Source organism: Pelodiscus sinensis, unplaced genomic scaffold, assembly GCF_049634645.1.
Source record: "Pelodiscus sinensis isolate JC-2024 unplaced genomic scaffold, ASM4963464v1 ctg182, whole genome shotgun sequence".
Taxonomy (NCBI): Eukaryota; Metazoa; Chordata; order Testudines; family Trionychidae; genus Pelodiscus; species Pelodiscus sinensis.
Window position 1 is genome coordinate 43522 of NW_027465826.1, and position 14755 is coordinate 58276.

Here is a 14755-nt window from a genome sequence, read left to right on the forward strand (position 1 = left end):
GCATGCGTGTGAGCCAGCGCCTGGGCGCACGCGTGCGCTCACATGCAGATCCAGGCTGATCCCAGCCACGCAGACCCCTCCCCCTCCCCACCGAGTGCGTTGCCCTCCCCCGCTCACCGCCCTGCCCCCGCAGGGATCCTGGAGGTGCTTTACTGCGTCCTCATTGAGAGCCCCGAGGTGCTGAACATCATCCAGGAGAACCACATCAAGTCCATCATCTCGCTGCTGGACAAGCACGGCCGGAACCACAAGGTGAGGGCCTGGGCCCAGGGAACAGCGCCCCTACCGCCCCCTGCTGGCAGGGACCAGCGCCCTGCAGTGCGCCCCGGACTGCTCCCTACCGCCCCCTGCTGGCAGGGACCAGCGCCCCGCAGCGCGCCCCGGCCCGCCCCCCACCGCGCCCTGCTGGCAGGGACCAGCGCCCCGCAGTGCGCCCCGGCCCGCCCCCCGTCGCCCCCTGCTGGCAGGGACCAGCGCCCCGCAGTGCGCCCCGGCCCGCTCCCCGCCGCCCCCTGCTGGCAGGGACCAGCGCCCCGCAGTGCGCCCCGGCCCGCCCCCCACCGCCCCCTGCTGGCAGGGACCAGCGCCCCGCAGTGCGCCCCGGCCCGCTCCCCGCCGCCCCCTGCTGGCAGGGACCAGCGCCCCGCAGTGCGCCCCGGCCCGCCCCCCACCGCCCCCTGCTGGCAGGGACCAGCGCCCCGCAGTGCGCCCCGGCCTGCCCCCCACCGCCCCCTGCTGGCAGGGACCAGCGCCCCGCAGTGCGCCCCGGCCCGCCCCCTACTGCCCCCTGCTGGCAGGGACCAGCGCCCCGCAGTGCGCCCCGGCCCGCTCCCCACCGCCCCCTGCTGGCAGGGACCAGCGCCCTGCAGTGCGCCCCGGCCCGCCCCCTACTGCCCCCTGCTGGCAGGGACCAGCGCCCCGCAGCGCGCCCCGGCCCGCCCCCCGCCGCCCCCTGCTGGCAGGTCACTCCCAGTCACTGCACAGTATACTCTGGCCTGCTCCCTACTGCCCCCTGCTGGCAGGGACCAGTGCCCTGCAGTGCGCCCCGGCCTGCTCCCTACTGCCCCCTGCTGGAAGGGACCAGCGCTCCACAGTGCGCCCCGGCCTGCCCCCTGCTGGCAGATCACTCCCAGTCACCGCGCAGTGCGCCCCAGCCCCACAACGAAAGGGCGCTCGGTCCGTTCCTGGGGGGCAGGCCAGGGTCCCACGTCCCAGGTCTCCTCTGCCCGGCCCCGTAGGTCCTGGACGTGCTCTGCTCTCTGTGCGTCTGCAACGGGGTGGCCGTCCGCTCCAACCAGAACCTCATCACGGAGAACCTGCTGCCCTGCCGTGACCTGCTGCTGCAGACCTGCCTCGTGAACTACGTCACCAGGTGGGGGCCGGCCCGGGGTGACCCCAGGCCCATGCCCGTGCAGGCTTTACGATCTGGGGAGCTCTAACTCCTAGAGCTGGCAGGGACCCCGGGAGTCGGCGAGTCCAGTCCCCTGCCCCCACGGCAGGACCCAGCACCGTCCCTGGCAGACTTGCCCTGGACCCCTCACTGGCCCCCTTGAGGACTGAACTCGCAACCTTGGGGGTAGCAGGCACTGAGCGATCCTGCCCCCCAGAGCCGGCTGCGTCCCTCCCCCTGCGGGGGCTGCCAGTTGCTTGGGGTCTGGGCGGTTCCCTCCTGCCCCGACTGCCCCCCCTGCTGACGGCCCCTTCTCCCCGCAGCATGCGGCCCAACATCTTCCTGGGCACGCACGGGGGCTCCACGCAGTACAGGAAGTGGTACTACGAGCTGATAGTGGACGTGGTGGAGCCCTTCGTCACGGCGCAGGCCACGCACCTGCGCGTGGGCTGGGCCATGAGCGAGGGCTACAGCCCCTACCCCGGGGGCGGCGAGGGCTGGGGCGGCAACGGCGTGGGGGACGACCTCTTCTCCTTCGGCTTCGACGGCCTGCACCTCTGGTCAGGTGCGAGCCCCCGCGGCACGGAGCGGGCTGTGCGTGCTCCTCCTGCCCCGGGTTCTTGTGCATGGGCTTGTTGCACGCTTTGTGTGACGGCGCGTCGGGGGTCCCCCGTCTCCTGCACCCCGAAATGGCACGAACAGACTCCACCAGCCGGTAGAATGGAGGTTGTGTATTGCCTTTCCAGGGTACAGCGCAGCACAGATGGAATCTGGTTACAGGAACTGGGGCTAAGAGGCCTCAGTGCCCCTTGAGATAGGGGAGTCCCAGCCCCCTCCCCAGCTCCTTCTCCCCGGCTTTCCAGACAGGAACTAACTCCCCCTCTCCAAGCCCTGCCCCCAGCCAGGGCAGCATCCACCTCCCTTTGTTTCTCCCCATGGGGGGTATCTGGTTCAACCGGTTTGGAGTCACCTTTGCATAGTGAGGTTTTCCCTGCTGGGTCTTGCTCCAGACAGCAGAGGTCACCACAGCCCAGCAAGTACCCCCCTACGTCACACTTTGCACACTCTAGTGCGCTCTTATGCACCCTCGTGTGAGCGTCTTGCACGCTTGTGGCCAGCTCTCCTTTGCACGCTTCTGCACACAACAGTCGCTTGCTGCTTCTTGCACACACATGCCAACTCTTGTACACATTTTCCATTTCGTTGGTGTTCTCTTGCACGCTAGGTACACACATTCTGGCACACACTGTCTGATACACCGTCTCACCCATTTGTTGCACACTGAGTTGAGCATGATTTTCCACACGTACCATTTCACCTGCAGGCCCTTTTGCACTCCGACGTGCGCGCTCAGTCTCTTGTGTGTTCTCTGGCACACTTGTGCTTGCACGCTCGTGCCTGCTCTCGGCGTGGCTGTGAATCCCGACCCACCCATCTCAGCCGGGGCGTTGCCAGCGTGCTCGGTCCCAGGGCGGCGTTCACCAGGCGCCCCCCGAAAGCTGTGACCTGCGTGCGTTAGGCACAGCTCCATTTCCCCCTTACCGCCCCGCAGGTCGCGTGGCCCGCGCCGTGGCCTCGCCCGGGCAGCACACGCTGGCGGCCGACGACGTGGTGAGCTGCTGCCTGGACCTGGGCGTGCCCAGCATGTCCTTCCGCATCAACGGCTGCCCCGTGCAGGGCATGTTCGAGGACTTCAACCTGGACGGGCTCTTCTTCCCTGTGGTCAGCTTCTCGGCCGGCATCCGGTGAGCCCGGTGGGGCGGGGGCTGGGGGGAGGTAGGGGCTGCGGGACGGAGGGGTGATGAGGGGCAGAGCGGGGCTGGGGGGAGGTAGGGGCTGCGGGATGGGGGGGTGATGAGGGGCAGAGCGGGGCTGGGGGGAGGTAGGGGCTGCGGGATGGGGGGGTGATGAGGGGCAGAGCGGGGCTGGGGGGAGGTAGGGGCTGCGGGACGGAGGGGTGATGAGGGGCAGAGCGGGGCTGGGGGGAGGTAGGGGCTGCGGGACGGGGGGGTGATGGGGGGCAGAGCGGGGCTGGGGGGAGGTAGGGGCTGCGGGACGGGGGCGTGATGGGGGGCAGAGCGGGGCTGGGGGGAGGTAGGGGCTGCGGGATGGGGGGGTGATGGGGGGCAGAGCGGGGCTGGGGGGAGGTAGGGGCTGCGGGACGGGGGGTGACGGGGGGCAGAGCGGGGCTGGGGGGAGGTAGGGGCTGCGGGACGGGGGGGTGATGGGGGCAGAGCGGGGCTGGGGGGAGGTAGTGGCTGCGGGATGGGGGGGTGACGGGGGGCAGAGCGGGGCTGGGGGGAGGTAGGGGCTGCGGGACGGGGGGGTGACGGGGGGCAGAGCGGGGCTGGGGGGAGGTAGGGGCTGCGGGACGGGGGGGTGACGGGGGGCAGAGCGGGGCTGGGGGGAGGTAGGGGCTGCGGGACGGGGGGGTGATGGGGGGCAGAGCGGGGCTGGGGGGAGGTAGGGGCTGCAGGACAGGGGGGTAATGGGGGCAGAGCGGGGCTGGGGGGAGGTAGGGGCTGCGGGACGGGGGGGTGATGGGGGCAGAGGGGGGCTGGGGGGAGGTAGTGGCTGCGGGACGGGGGGGGTGACGGGGAAGAGGGGGGCTGGGGGGAGGTAGTGGCTGCGGGACGGGGGGGTGATGGGGGCAGAGGGGGGCTGGGGGGAGGTAGGGGCTGCGGGACGGGGGGGTGATGGGGGCAGAGCGGGGCTGGGGGGAGGTAGGGGCTGCGGGACGGGGGGGTGATGGGGGGCAGAGCGGGGCTGGGGGGAGGTAGGGGCTGCGGGACGGGGGGGTGACGGGGGGCAGAGCGGGGCTGGGGGGAGGTAGTGGCTGCGGGATGGGGGGGTGACGGGGGGCAGAGCGGGGCTGGGGGGAGGTAGGGGCTGCGGGACGGGGGGGTGACGGGGGGCAGAGGGGGGCTGGGGGGAGGTAGGGGCTGCGGGACGGGGGGGTGATGGGGGCAGAGCGGGGCTGGGGGGAGGTAGGGGCTGCGGGACGGGGGGGTGATGGGGGCAGAGCGGGGCTGGGGGGAGGTAGGGGCTGCGGGACGGGGGGGTGATGGGGGCAGAGCGGGGCTGGGGGGAGGTAGGGGCTGCGGGATGGGGGGGTGACGGGGGGCAGAGCGGGGCTGGGGGGAGGTAGGGGCTGCGGGACGGGGGGGTGATGGGGGCAGAGCGGGGCTGGGGGGAGGTAGGGGCTGCGGGATGGGGGGGTGACGGGGGGCAGAGCGGGGCTGGGGGGAGGTAGGGGCTGCGGGACGGGGGGGTGATCGGGGCAGAGCGGGGCTGGGGGGAGGTAGGGGCTGCGGGACGGGGGGTGATGGGGGCAGAGCGGGGCTGGGGGGAGGTAGGGGCTGCGGGACGGGGGGGTGATGGGGGCAGAGGGGGGCTGGGGGGAGGTAGGGGCTGCGGGACGGGGGGGTGATGGGGGCAGAGCGGGGCTGGGGGGAGGTAGGGGCTGCGGGATGGGGGGGTGACGGGGGGCAGAGCGGGGCTGGGGGGAGGTAGGGGCTGCGGGACGGGGGGGTGATGGGGGGCAGAGCGGGGCTGGGGGGAGGTAGTGGCTGCGGGACGGGGGGGTGACAGGGGGCAGAGCGGGGCTGGGGGCCAGCGGGGGAGCAGAGGGGGGCTGGGGGGAGGTAGTGGCTGCGGGACGGGGGGGTGACGGGGCAGAGCGGGGCTGGGGGCCAGCGGGGGAGCAGAGGGGGGCTGGGGGGAGGTAGGGGCTGCGGGACGGGGGGGGTGACGGGGCAGAGCGGGGCTGGGGGCCAGCGGGGGAGCAGAGGGGGACTGGGGGGAGGTAGTGGCTGCGGGACGGGGGGGTGACGGGGGGCAGAGCGGGGCTGGGGGCCAGCAGGGGAGCAGAGGGGGGCTCCAGGGAGGAGGGGGTGACACCCCCGTGCCCCCCACAGGGTCCGCTTCCTCCTGGGGGGCCGTCACGGCGACTTCAAGTTCCTGCCCCCCCCCGGCTACGCGCCCTGCTTCGAGGCGCTGCTGCCCCGGGAGCGGATGCGGGTGGAGCACATCAAGGAGTACCGGCAGGACTCGGGGGGCCGCCGCAGCCTGCTGGGCCCCACCCAGGCCCTGTCCCACACGGCCTTCACCCCCTGCCCCGTGGACACCCTGCAGGTAGCGCTCCGGGGGGCCCCGCCTGGCCGGGGGTCGTGTGGGGGGGGAGGGGCCCCGCCTGGCCGGGGGGCGTGTGGGGGGAGGGGCCCCGCCTGGCCCGGGGGGCGTGTGGGGGGAAGGGCCCCGCCTGGCCGGGGGGCGTGTGGGGGGAAGGGCCCGCCTGGCCCGGGGGGCATGTGGGGGGAGGGGCCCCGCCTGGCCGGGGGTCGCGTGGGGGGGGAGGGGCCCCGCCTGGCCCGGGGGTCGCGTGGGGGGGGAGGGCCCCGCCTGGCCCGGGAGGCGCGTGGGGGGGGAAGGGCCCCGCCTGGCCGGGGGGCGCGTGGGGGGGGAAGGGCCCCGCCTGGCCGGGGGTGTGTGTGGGGGGAGGGGCCCCGCCTGGCCTGGGAGGCATGTGGGGGGCCCCCGGCCCTGCCCCCGTGGGGGAGGTTCTGCGGTCGGGCCGTGGGGGAAGGGGAGGAGGTGAGCTCCAGGGCTGTGGGGTGTCGCCCCATGCACATCACCCCCCCTCCCGGTGCTGGGCCCCCCATTGCCGGGTGCCCCATGGGGAGGCCGAGCCCCACGGGTGGGTCAGCCCTGGGCAGCGTCGCGCTGTGGAGGTGGGGGGCTGGGGCCCCTCTAACCCCTCTCCCCCCAGATCGTCCTGCCCCCCCATCTGGAGAGGATCCGCGAGAGGCTGGCTGAGAACATCCACGAGCTGTGGGCGCTGACTCGCATCGAGCAGGGCTGGACCTATGGGCCCGTGAGTGCCCCCGAGTGCCCCCCCCGGCTCCTGGGGCCCCCGAGTGCCCCCCCCGGCTCCTGGGGCCCCCGAGTGCCCCCCCGGCTCCTGGGGCCCCCGAGTGCCCCCCCGGCTCCTGGGGCCCCCGAGTGCCCCCCCCCGGCTCCTGGGGCCCCCGAGTGCCCCCCCGGCTCCTGGGGCCCCCGAGTGCCCCCCCCCGGCTCCTGGGGCCCTCGAGTGCCCCCCCCGGCTCCTGGGGCCCCCGAGTGCCCCCCCGGCTCCTGGGGCCCCCGAGTGCCCCCCCGGCTCCTGGGGCCCCCGAGTGCCCCCCCCGGCTCCTGGGGCCCCCGAGTGCCCCCGCAGCCTCCGGGGCCCACAGGCCCCCATGCTGAATCCACCCCCCCAGCTGCCCCTCATGGGGGAGGGGCCCGCCCCTGCCTCACGCCCCATGGGGGGCGGTGCCCATGGGCAGCCGGGCCGTGGCGCTGAGGGGTGGGCACCGGCCATGTGCCCCCGGCCTTTGGGTTCCTGCTCCCTGCTGGTGCCGGGTGGGGGCGGGGGGCGGTCAGGTCGGGGGCTGGTGAGTCCCTGACCCCCCCCCCCCCCCTTCGGGCCAGATCCGGGATGACAACAAGCAGCTGCACCCCTGCCTGCTGGATTTCCACAGCCTGCCCGAGCCGGAGAGGAACTACAACCTGCAGATGTCAGGGGAGACCCTGAAGTGAGTGGGGCTGGGAACCGGGCGGGGGGCAGGGCCAGACGCTGTCAGGGAGCCGAGCCCCCCGCTGGGGTCCCCAGTGCTACGCACACGGGGGCACAGGCAGCACGTCGCCTGGATGGGAAGTGCACCTTGAAAAGCCGCATCTGCACTCATGTCCGCGCATGTTTGCACACGCACACACGCAAACACACACGTGCACATGCACACAAACACACTCGCACACACAGGTACACGCACGAATGTCCTGGCTCAGATGCCCGTGGGACCAGGCATGAAGGAGGAGCTGGGTTCACGGATCGGCTTGCAGGGCCCAACCCGGAGCTGAGCAAGAGCCCCCCATGTCATGCTGGGGGGGCTCCTTGAGTGCGGGGCTTTCAGGGTCGATGTGCATGGCCAGGCTGCCCCCCCCGTCGGGCTCCTCTGGGGCTCAGCCGGTGTCCGTGGCAGGGCTGCTCGTGCCGTGGCTCCGGGTCGTCTCCGGGTTTCTCCCGTTGCCTGGCCCCTGGCCGTTGTGAGGGGCTCAGCTCGCCCCACAATGCAGAGACACCCCCGTGAGCCCTGGGTGGCCCCGACTGCCCCCCCCGGCCGCCCACGCCCCAGGCTGCCCACACCCAGCTCCGCCGGCCCCACGCCCCAGGCTGCCCACACCCAGCTCCGCCGGCCCCACGCCCCAGGCCACACACGCCCCAGGCTGCCCACACCCAGCTCTGCCGGCCCCACGCCCCAGGCCACACACGCCCCAGGCTGCCCACACCCAGCTCTGCCGGCCCCACGCCCCAGGCCACACACGCCCCAGGCTGCCCACACCCAGCTCTGCCGGCCCCACACCCCAGGCCACACACGCCCCAGGCTGCCCACACCCAGCTCCGCCGGCCCCACACCCCAGGCCGCCCACGCCCCAGGCTGCCCACACCCAGCTCCGCCGGCCCCACACCCCAGGCCACACACGCCCCAGGCTGCCCACACCCAGCTCCGCCGGCCCCACACCCCAGGCCACACACGCCCCAGGCTGCCCACACCCAGCTCCGCCAGCCCCACACCCCAGGCCACACATGCCCCAGGCTGCCCACACCCAGCTCCGCCGGCCCCACACCCCAGGCCACACACGCCCCAGGCTGCCCACACCCAGCTCCGCCGGCCCCACACCCCAGGCCACACACGCCCCAGGCTGCCCACACCCAGCTCCGCCGGCCCCACACCCCAGGCTGCCCACACCCAGCTCTGCCGGCCCCACACCCCAGGCCGCCCACACCCAGCTCTGCCGGCCCCACACCCCAGGCCGCCCACGCCCCAGGCTGCCCACACCCAGCTCTGCCGGCCCCACACCCCAGGCTGCCCACACCCAGCTCTGCCGGCCCCACGCCCCAGGCTGCCCACACCCAGCTCTGCTGGCCCCACGCCCCAGGCCACACATGCCCCAGGCTGCCCACACCCAGCTCCGCTGGCCCCACACCCCAGGCTGCCCACACCCAGCTCCGCCAGCCCCACACCCCAGGCCACACACGCCCCAGGCTGCCCACACCCAGCTCCGCCGGCCCCACACCCCAGGCCACACACGCCCCAGGCTGCCCACACCCAGCTCCGCCGGCCCCACACCCCAGGCCGCCCACACCCAGCTCTGCCGGCCCCACACCCCAGGCCACACACGCCCCAAACTGTGCACGTCCCAGGGTCCCCACACAGAGCACCTCCAGCTAGGTGGGGGAGGGCCATGGCTCAGTGTGTGATGCACACAGCTTGCTGTGTGACGCATGGAAGGGGCACGGCTTGGTTTGCGATGCATGGGAGGGGCGCAGCTCAATGTGTGTTGCACACGGCTTGGTGTGCACCACACATAAGGGGCATGGCGGGGTGTGCAACGCACGTGAGGGGCGCGGCGGAGTGTGCAATGCACAGGAGGGGCGTGGGTCAGTGTGCGACACGTGGCTGGGTGTGCGACACAAGCCAGGGGCATGGCTGGGTGTGCGACGCACGCCAGGGCACAGCTCAGTGTGCGATGCACGGGAGGGGCGTGGGTCAGTGTGCGACACGTGGCTGGGTGTGCGACACAAGCCAGGGGCATGGCTGGGTGTGCGATGCACGCCAGGGCACAGCTCAGTGTGCGATGCACGGGAGGGGCGTGGGTCAGTGTGCGACACGTGGCTGGGTGTGTGACGCACGCCGGGGCACCGCTCAGTGTGCGATGCACGGGAGGGGCGTGGGTCAGTGTGTGACACGTGGCTGGGTGTGCGACACAAGCCAGGGGCATGGCTGGGTGTGCGACGCACACCAGGGCACAGCTCAGTGTGCGATGCACGGGAGGGGCGCGGCCTTGTCGCAGAGGTGGTCTCGTGAGGGGAGGCGGGGAAGCAGGCTGGCTCCTGTCCCCCCCGACGCCCCGTTTTGCTGCCCTGCAGGACGCTGCTGGCGCTGGGCTGCCACGTGGGCATGGCTGACGAGAAGGCCGAGGAGAACCTCAAGAAGATCAAGTTGCCCAAAACGTGGGTGCTCGCGGGGGGCCCCAGCCCCGGACGGCGCTTGGCATGGGGCCTTGGGTGCGAGCCCCCTGGGCCGGAGAGCTGGGTCCGTGGGGGGGACCCCTCCGTGCTCCAGCCCCCCCAGGCTCACCCGCTGCCCCCGCCTCCTGGGACTGGCCCGGTGCCCCCGGCTCTGGAGCGACTCGCAGCCAGCGGTTCGGAGAGTCCTCGCTTGGGTGTCTGAGCCCCTTGAGTCCCGGGCCGGGGGCCTCTCCCTGCGCCCCCCCCGGCCCCTCAGCCAGGGGCCTCCATTGCTAAGGGATGAGGGTCGGGGTGGCTGGTGTCACCGGGCAGCAGCACGCCTGGGCTTCTGGGTGTCTGCAAAGGCCTCAACTTTCCCTTCGCCGCCTTAACCAGGCATCGCATGGGGAAACTGAGGCACACACAATGGTCGTGCAAAATAGCATGGAAAATTCCCGCCCTGTCACGGGCTGGATGATGGGGGTGGGGTGGGGGGCCCATGGGCTGGTCCTGGGGGGTGGGAGAGCTGGAGGGTGAACGGCAGAGCCCATGGCAGCGCCCCTCCCCCGGCAGGTACATGATGTCCAATGGCTACAAGCCAGCCCCACTGGACCTGACCCACGTCAAGTTGACCCCGGCCCAGAACACGCTGGTGGACAAGCTGGCCGAGAACGGCCACAACGTGTGGGCCCGGGACCGCGTGAGCCAGGGCTGGACGTACAGCATCGTGCAGGTAGGCGCCCGCGCACACGCGTGTGACCGAGGCACGGGGGCTCTGGGGGTCTGTCTACACTACAGAGTTAGTTCGAACTAACTTTCCTAGGCGCTACCCTAGCGCTCCGCTGGTTGGAATTTAATTGGAACTAGCGGAGCGCTTATTTCGAACTAGGAAAACCTCTTTCCACGAGGACTAAGCCTAGTTCGAACTAGCTAGTTCCAATTAAGGGCTGTGTAGCCCCTTAATTCGAACTAGTGGGAGGCTAGCCCTCCCCAGCTTGCCCTGGTGGCCACTCTGGCCAACACCAGGGAAACTCGTCTGCCCCCCTCCCGGCCCCGGACCCCTTAAAGGGGCACGGGCTGGCTACGGTGCCCGTGCCAGGTGCAAGCCTGCCAGCACCCAGCCAGCAGACCCTGCACCTGGCACGGATCGAGCCACCCACCCGATGCCCCCCAGCCCACCCCCTCTTCCCGGGACCAGCAAGAGGCGGGCACCCACCTGGGCTAGTGCGGACATCGTGGACCTCGTCCACGATCTCTGCACTAGGCACAGGAAGGTGGCCGTCTAGGGCAGGAGAGCTGCCAACCTGGCCACCCAGGAGCAGGTGTGCAAGAGAATCAAGGGGGTCCACTGAGACCCCCGACCCTGAGCCCTGAGCTTACAATGGCCGTCCTGGGTCAGACCAAAGGTCCATCTAGCCCAGTAGCCTGTCTGCTGACAGCGGCCAACCCTAGGGACCCTGGAGGGGATGGACCGAAGACAGTGACCAAGCCATCTGTCTGGTGCCATCCCTCTCCAGCCTTCCACAAGCCTTGGGCAGGGACACCACTCCTACCCCCTGGCTAAGACCACTCCATGGACCCAACCTCCATGACTTGATCTCACTTCCCTTTAAACTCTGTTCTAGTTCTAGCCTTCACAGCCTCCTGCAGCAAGGAGTTCCACAGGTTGACTCTTTGCTTTATGAAGAAGAACTTTCTGTTACTAGTTTGAAGCCTGCTACCCATTCCTTTCCTTTGGTGTCCTCTAGTCCTTCTTTATGGGAACTAATGAAGAACTTTTCTGTATGCACCGTCTCCACCCCACTCCTGCTTTTAGAGACCTCTATCCTGTCCCCCCTCCGTCTCCTCTTTTCTAAGCTGAGAAGTCCCAGTCTCTTTAGCCTCTCTTCATATGGGACCTGTTCCCAACCCCTGATCATTTTAGTTGCCCTCCCCTCTCCCAGCCTCTCTCTTCCCCTCTCCCACCTCCTTTTCCCAGTCTCCCCCAGTTTTGTTCAATAAAGACAGATTCCATTTTGGAAGACACATTATCTTTATTTTGTACATCAAGAAGAGGGGCTAGGGAAGGGTAAGTGGAAAGAGGTGAGGGAGGAATGGGGCACGAGCCCCCGATGGGGAGGACTGGGCTGGCTCTGCGGGCTTCTGGGGGTGGAAGCTCTCCTGCAGCCCCCCAATTGCCCCCTCTCCCCAGATGGCAGCCTGCGGCAAGTGCAGCCGGGCTGATGGCCGAGTGCTGTGATGTGCCCAGTGTGGGCACTCCGGGCACTCCAAGCCAGGACTGCTTTGCAAGCGGGGCACCCCTGAGAACTGTCTGTCGAGGGTGGGGGTCGGGACCCTTTAAGCGCAGCCCTCGGCTAGCCTGAGACAGCATCTCCACGCTCCAAGTCCTCCTCTGATGCCCTGCCGGCACTGCTTCCGGCCAGCCTTAACCCCGGTTCAGGGTCCACTTAATGTGGACTTGCTAGTTCGAATTAGCAAAACCCTAATTGGAACTAGTTTTTTAGTCTGGATCCGTTAGTTCGAATTAGCGCTGTAGAGTAGACATACCCTGGGGCCGGGCCCAGAGCCCAGCGGTGGGACAGGGGGGCTGCCCGGACTCCTAGGTTCTCCCCTGGGCTCCGCCTCCTTCCCCATCTGGGGGAGGTCCGGGGCAACTCGAGTGTGTCTGTGGCGTGTGGTTCTGTGATATGTGGGCACGTGTCTGTGGTGTGCGGTTCTGTGATATGTGGGTGCGTGTCTGTGGCGTGCAGTTCCGTGATATGTGGTCGCGTGTCTGTGGCGTGCGGTTCTGTGATATGTGGGCGCGTGTCTGTGGCGTGCGGTTCTGTGATATGTGGGCGCGTGTCTGTGGCGTGCGGTTCTGTGATATGTGGGCGCGTGTCTGTGGCGTGCGGTTCTGTGATATGTGGGCGCGTGTCTGTGGCGTGCGGTTCTGTGATATGTGGGCGCGTGTCTGTGGCGTGCAGTTCTGTGATATGTGGGCGCGTGTCTGTGGCGTGTCACCAGGACATCAAGAACAAGCGGAACCCGCGCCTGGTGCCCTACAACCTGCTGGACGAACGGACCAAGAAGACAAACCGCAACAGCCTGTGCGAGGCCGTGCGCACGCTGATCGGCTACGGCTACAACATCGAACCCCCCGACCAGGAGACCGGTGGGTGCGCCCGGCCCCTCCCCTCCCCTCCCCTCCCCCCCTCGCCAGGTGTCCGGCTCCGGCGCGGGCCGGCCGGTCGGGGTTTGGGGGTTCTGTCCAGGAAACCAGCTGAGGAAATTCTGGACACAGAAATGTCGGGGTCTCACGAGCTCGGTTTTGTTATTGGGAGTCTCAGCACGTGGCTGCGAACTGCCCGGCTGGGCGACGCCCTCGCCCCGAGAGTCGCCCTGCGTGCGTGCGCGTGGGCGAAGGGGGCGGGCGTAGGGCGGCAGCGAAGGGGACGGGCGCAGGGCGGCGGCGAAGGGGGCGGGCGCAGGGCGGCAGCGAAGGGGGCGGGCGCAGGGCGGCGGCGAAGGGGGCGGGCGGCGAAGGGGACGGGCGCAGGGCGGCGGCGAAGGGGGCGGGCGCAAGGCAGCGGCGAAGGGGGCGGGCGGCGAAGGGGACGGGCGCAGGGCGGCGGCGCAGGGGGCGGGCGCAGGGCGGTGGTGAAGGGGGCGGGCGGCGAAGGGGACGGGCGCAGGGCGGCGGCGAAGGGGGCGGGCGCAAGGCGGCGGCAAAGGGGGCGGGCGGCGAAGGGGACGGGCGCAGGGCGGCGGCGAAGGGGGCGGGCGGCGAAGGGGACGGGCGCAGGGCGGCGGCGAAGGGGACGGGCGCAGGGCGGCGGCGAAGGGGGCGGGTGGCGAAGGGGACGGGCGCAGGGCGGCGGCGCAGGGGACGGGCGCAGGGCGGCGGCGAAGGGGGCGGGCGCAAGGCGGCGGCAAAGGGGGCGGGCGGCGAAGGGGACGGGCGCAGGGCGGCGGCGAAGGGGGCGGGCGCAGGGCGGCGGCGAAGGGGGCGGGCGGCGAAGGGGGCGGGCGGTGAAGGGGACGGGCGCAGGGCGGCGGCGAAGGGGGCGGGCGCAGGGCGGCGGCGAAGGGGGCGGGCGCAGGGCGGCGGCGAAGGGGGCGGGCGGTGAAGGGGACGGGCGCAGGGCGGCGGCGAAGGGGGCGGGCGGCGAAGGGGACGGGCGCAGGGCGGCGGCGAAGGGGACGGGCGCAAGGCGGCGGCGAAGGGGGCGGGTGGCGAAGGGGACGGGCGCAGGGCGGCGGCGCAGGGGACGGGCGCAGGGCGGCGGCGAAGGGGGCGGGCGCAAGGCGGCGGCAAAGGGGGCGGGCGGCGAAGGGGACGGGCGCAGGGCGGCGGCGAAGGGGGCGGGCGCAGGGCGGCGGCGAAGGGGGCGGGCGGTGAAGGGGACGGGCGCAGGGCGGCGGCGAAGGGGGCGGGTGGCGAAGGGGACGGGCGCAGGGCGGCGGCGAAGGGGACGGGCGCAAGGCGGCGGCGAAGGGGGCGGGTGGCGAAGGGGACGGGCGCAGGGCGGCGGCGCAGGGGACGGGCGCAGGGCGGCGGCGAAGGGGGCGGGCGCAAGGCGGCGGCAAAGGGGGCGGGCGGCGAAGGGGACGGGCGCAAGGCGGTGGCAAAGGGGGCGGGCGGCGAAGTGGACGGGCGCAGGGCGGCGGCGAAGGGGACGGGCGCAGGGCGGCGGCGAAGGGGGCGGGCGCAGGGCGGCGGCGAAGGGGGCGGGCGGCGAAGGGGACGGGCGCAGGGCGGCGGCGCAGGGGGCGGGCGCAGGGCGGTGGTGAAGGGGGCGGGCGGCGAAGGGGACGGGCGCAGGGCGGCGGCGAAGGGGGCGGGCGCAAGGCGGCGGCAAAGGGGGCAGGCGGCGAAGTGGACGGGCGCAGGGCGGCGGCGAAGGGGACGGGCGCAAGGCGGCGGCGAAGGGGGCGGGTGGCGAAGGGGACGGGCGCAGGGCGGCGGCGCAGGGGGCGGGCGCAGGGTAACCCCGCCTCCCCCCGCAGCGGCACAGGGGGTGCCCACGGCGCGCTCGGAGCGGGTGCGGCTCTTCCGGGCGGAGCAGTGCTACGCCGTGCGGGCCGGCCGGTGGTACTTCGAGTTCGAGGCGGTGACCACGGGCGAGATGCGCGTGGGCTGGGCCCGGCCGGACGTGCGCCCCGACGTGGAGCTGGGGGCCGACGAGCTCGCCTACGTCTTCAACGGGCACCGGGTAAGTGGGGGCAGCCCCAGGGCCCCCCCTCCTCCCCAGGTCGGCCCCCCCCAAGGCCCCTCGTTTCCCGCCCCAGGGCGGCCCGCTCATCCCCCCCGGGTCAGCCCACACGAGGCCCCC

At 72.1% G+C, this 14755-nt stretch overlaps 1 protein-coding gene across 1 annotated transcript in view; it reads left to right on the forward strand.

Annotated features, from left to right (window-relative positions):
* Positions 1 to 14755, forward strand: part of RYR1 (ryanodine receptor 1) — a gene marked incomplete at its 3' end in the record, with an annotated part of 133229 nt that overhangs the window by 23737 nt on the left and 94737 nt on the right. The window contains 11 exon segments of the mRNA XM_075914612.1: positions 134 to 252; positions 1239 to 1372; positions 1714 to 1955; positions 2943 to 3135; positions 5308 to 5524; positions 6159 to 6263; positions 6860 to 6963; positions 9360 to 9443; positions 10014 to 10173; positions 12447 to 12594; positions 14430 to 14635. Coding sequence (XP_075770727.1) covers positions 134 to 252; positions 1239 to 1372; positions 1714 to 1955; positions 2943 to 3135; positions 5308 to 5524; positions 6159 to 6263; positions 6860 to 6963; positions 9360 to 9443; positions 10014 to 10173; positions 12447 to 12594; positions 14430 to 14635 — 1712 coding nt within the window.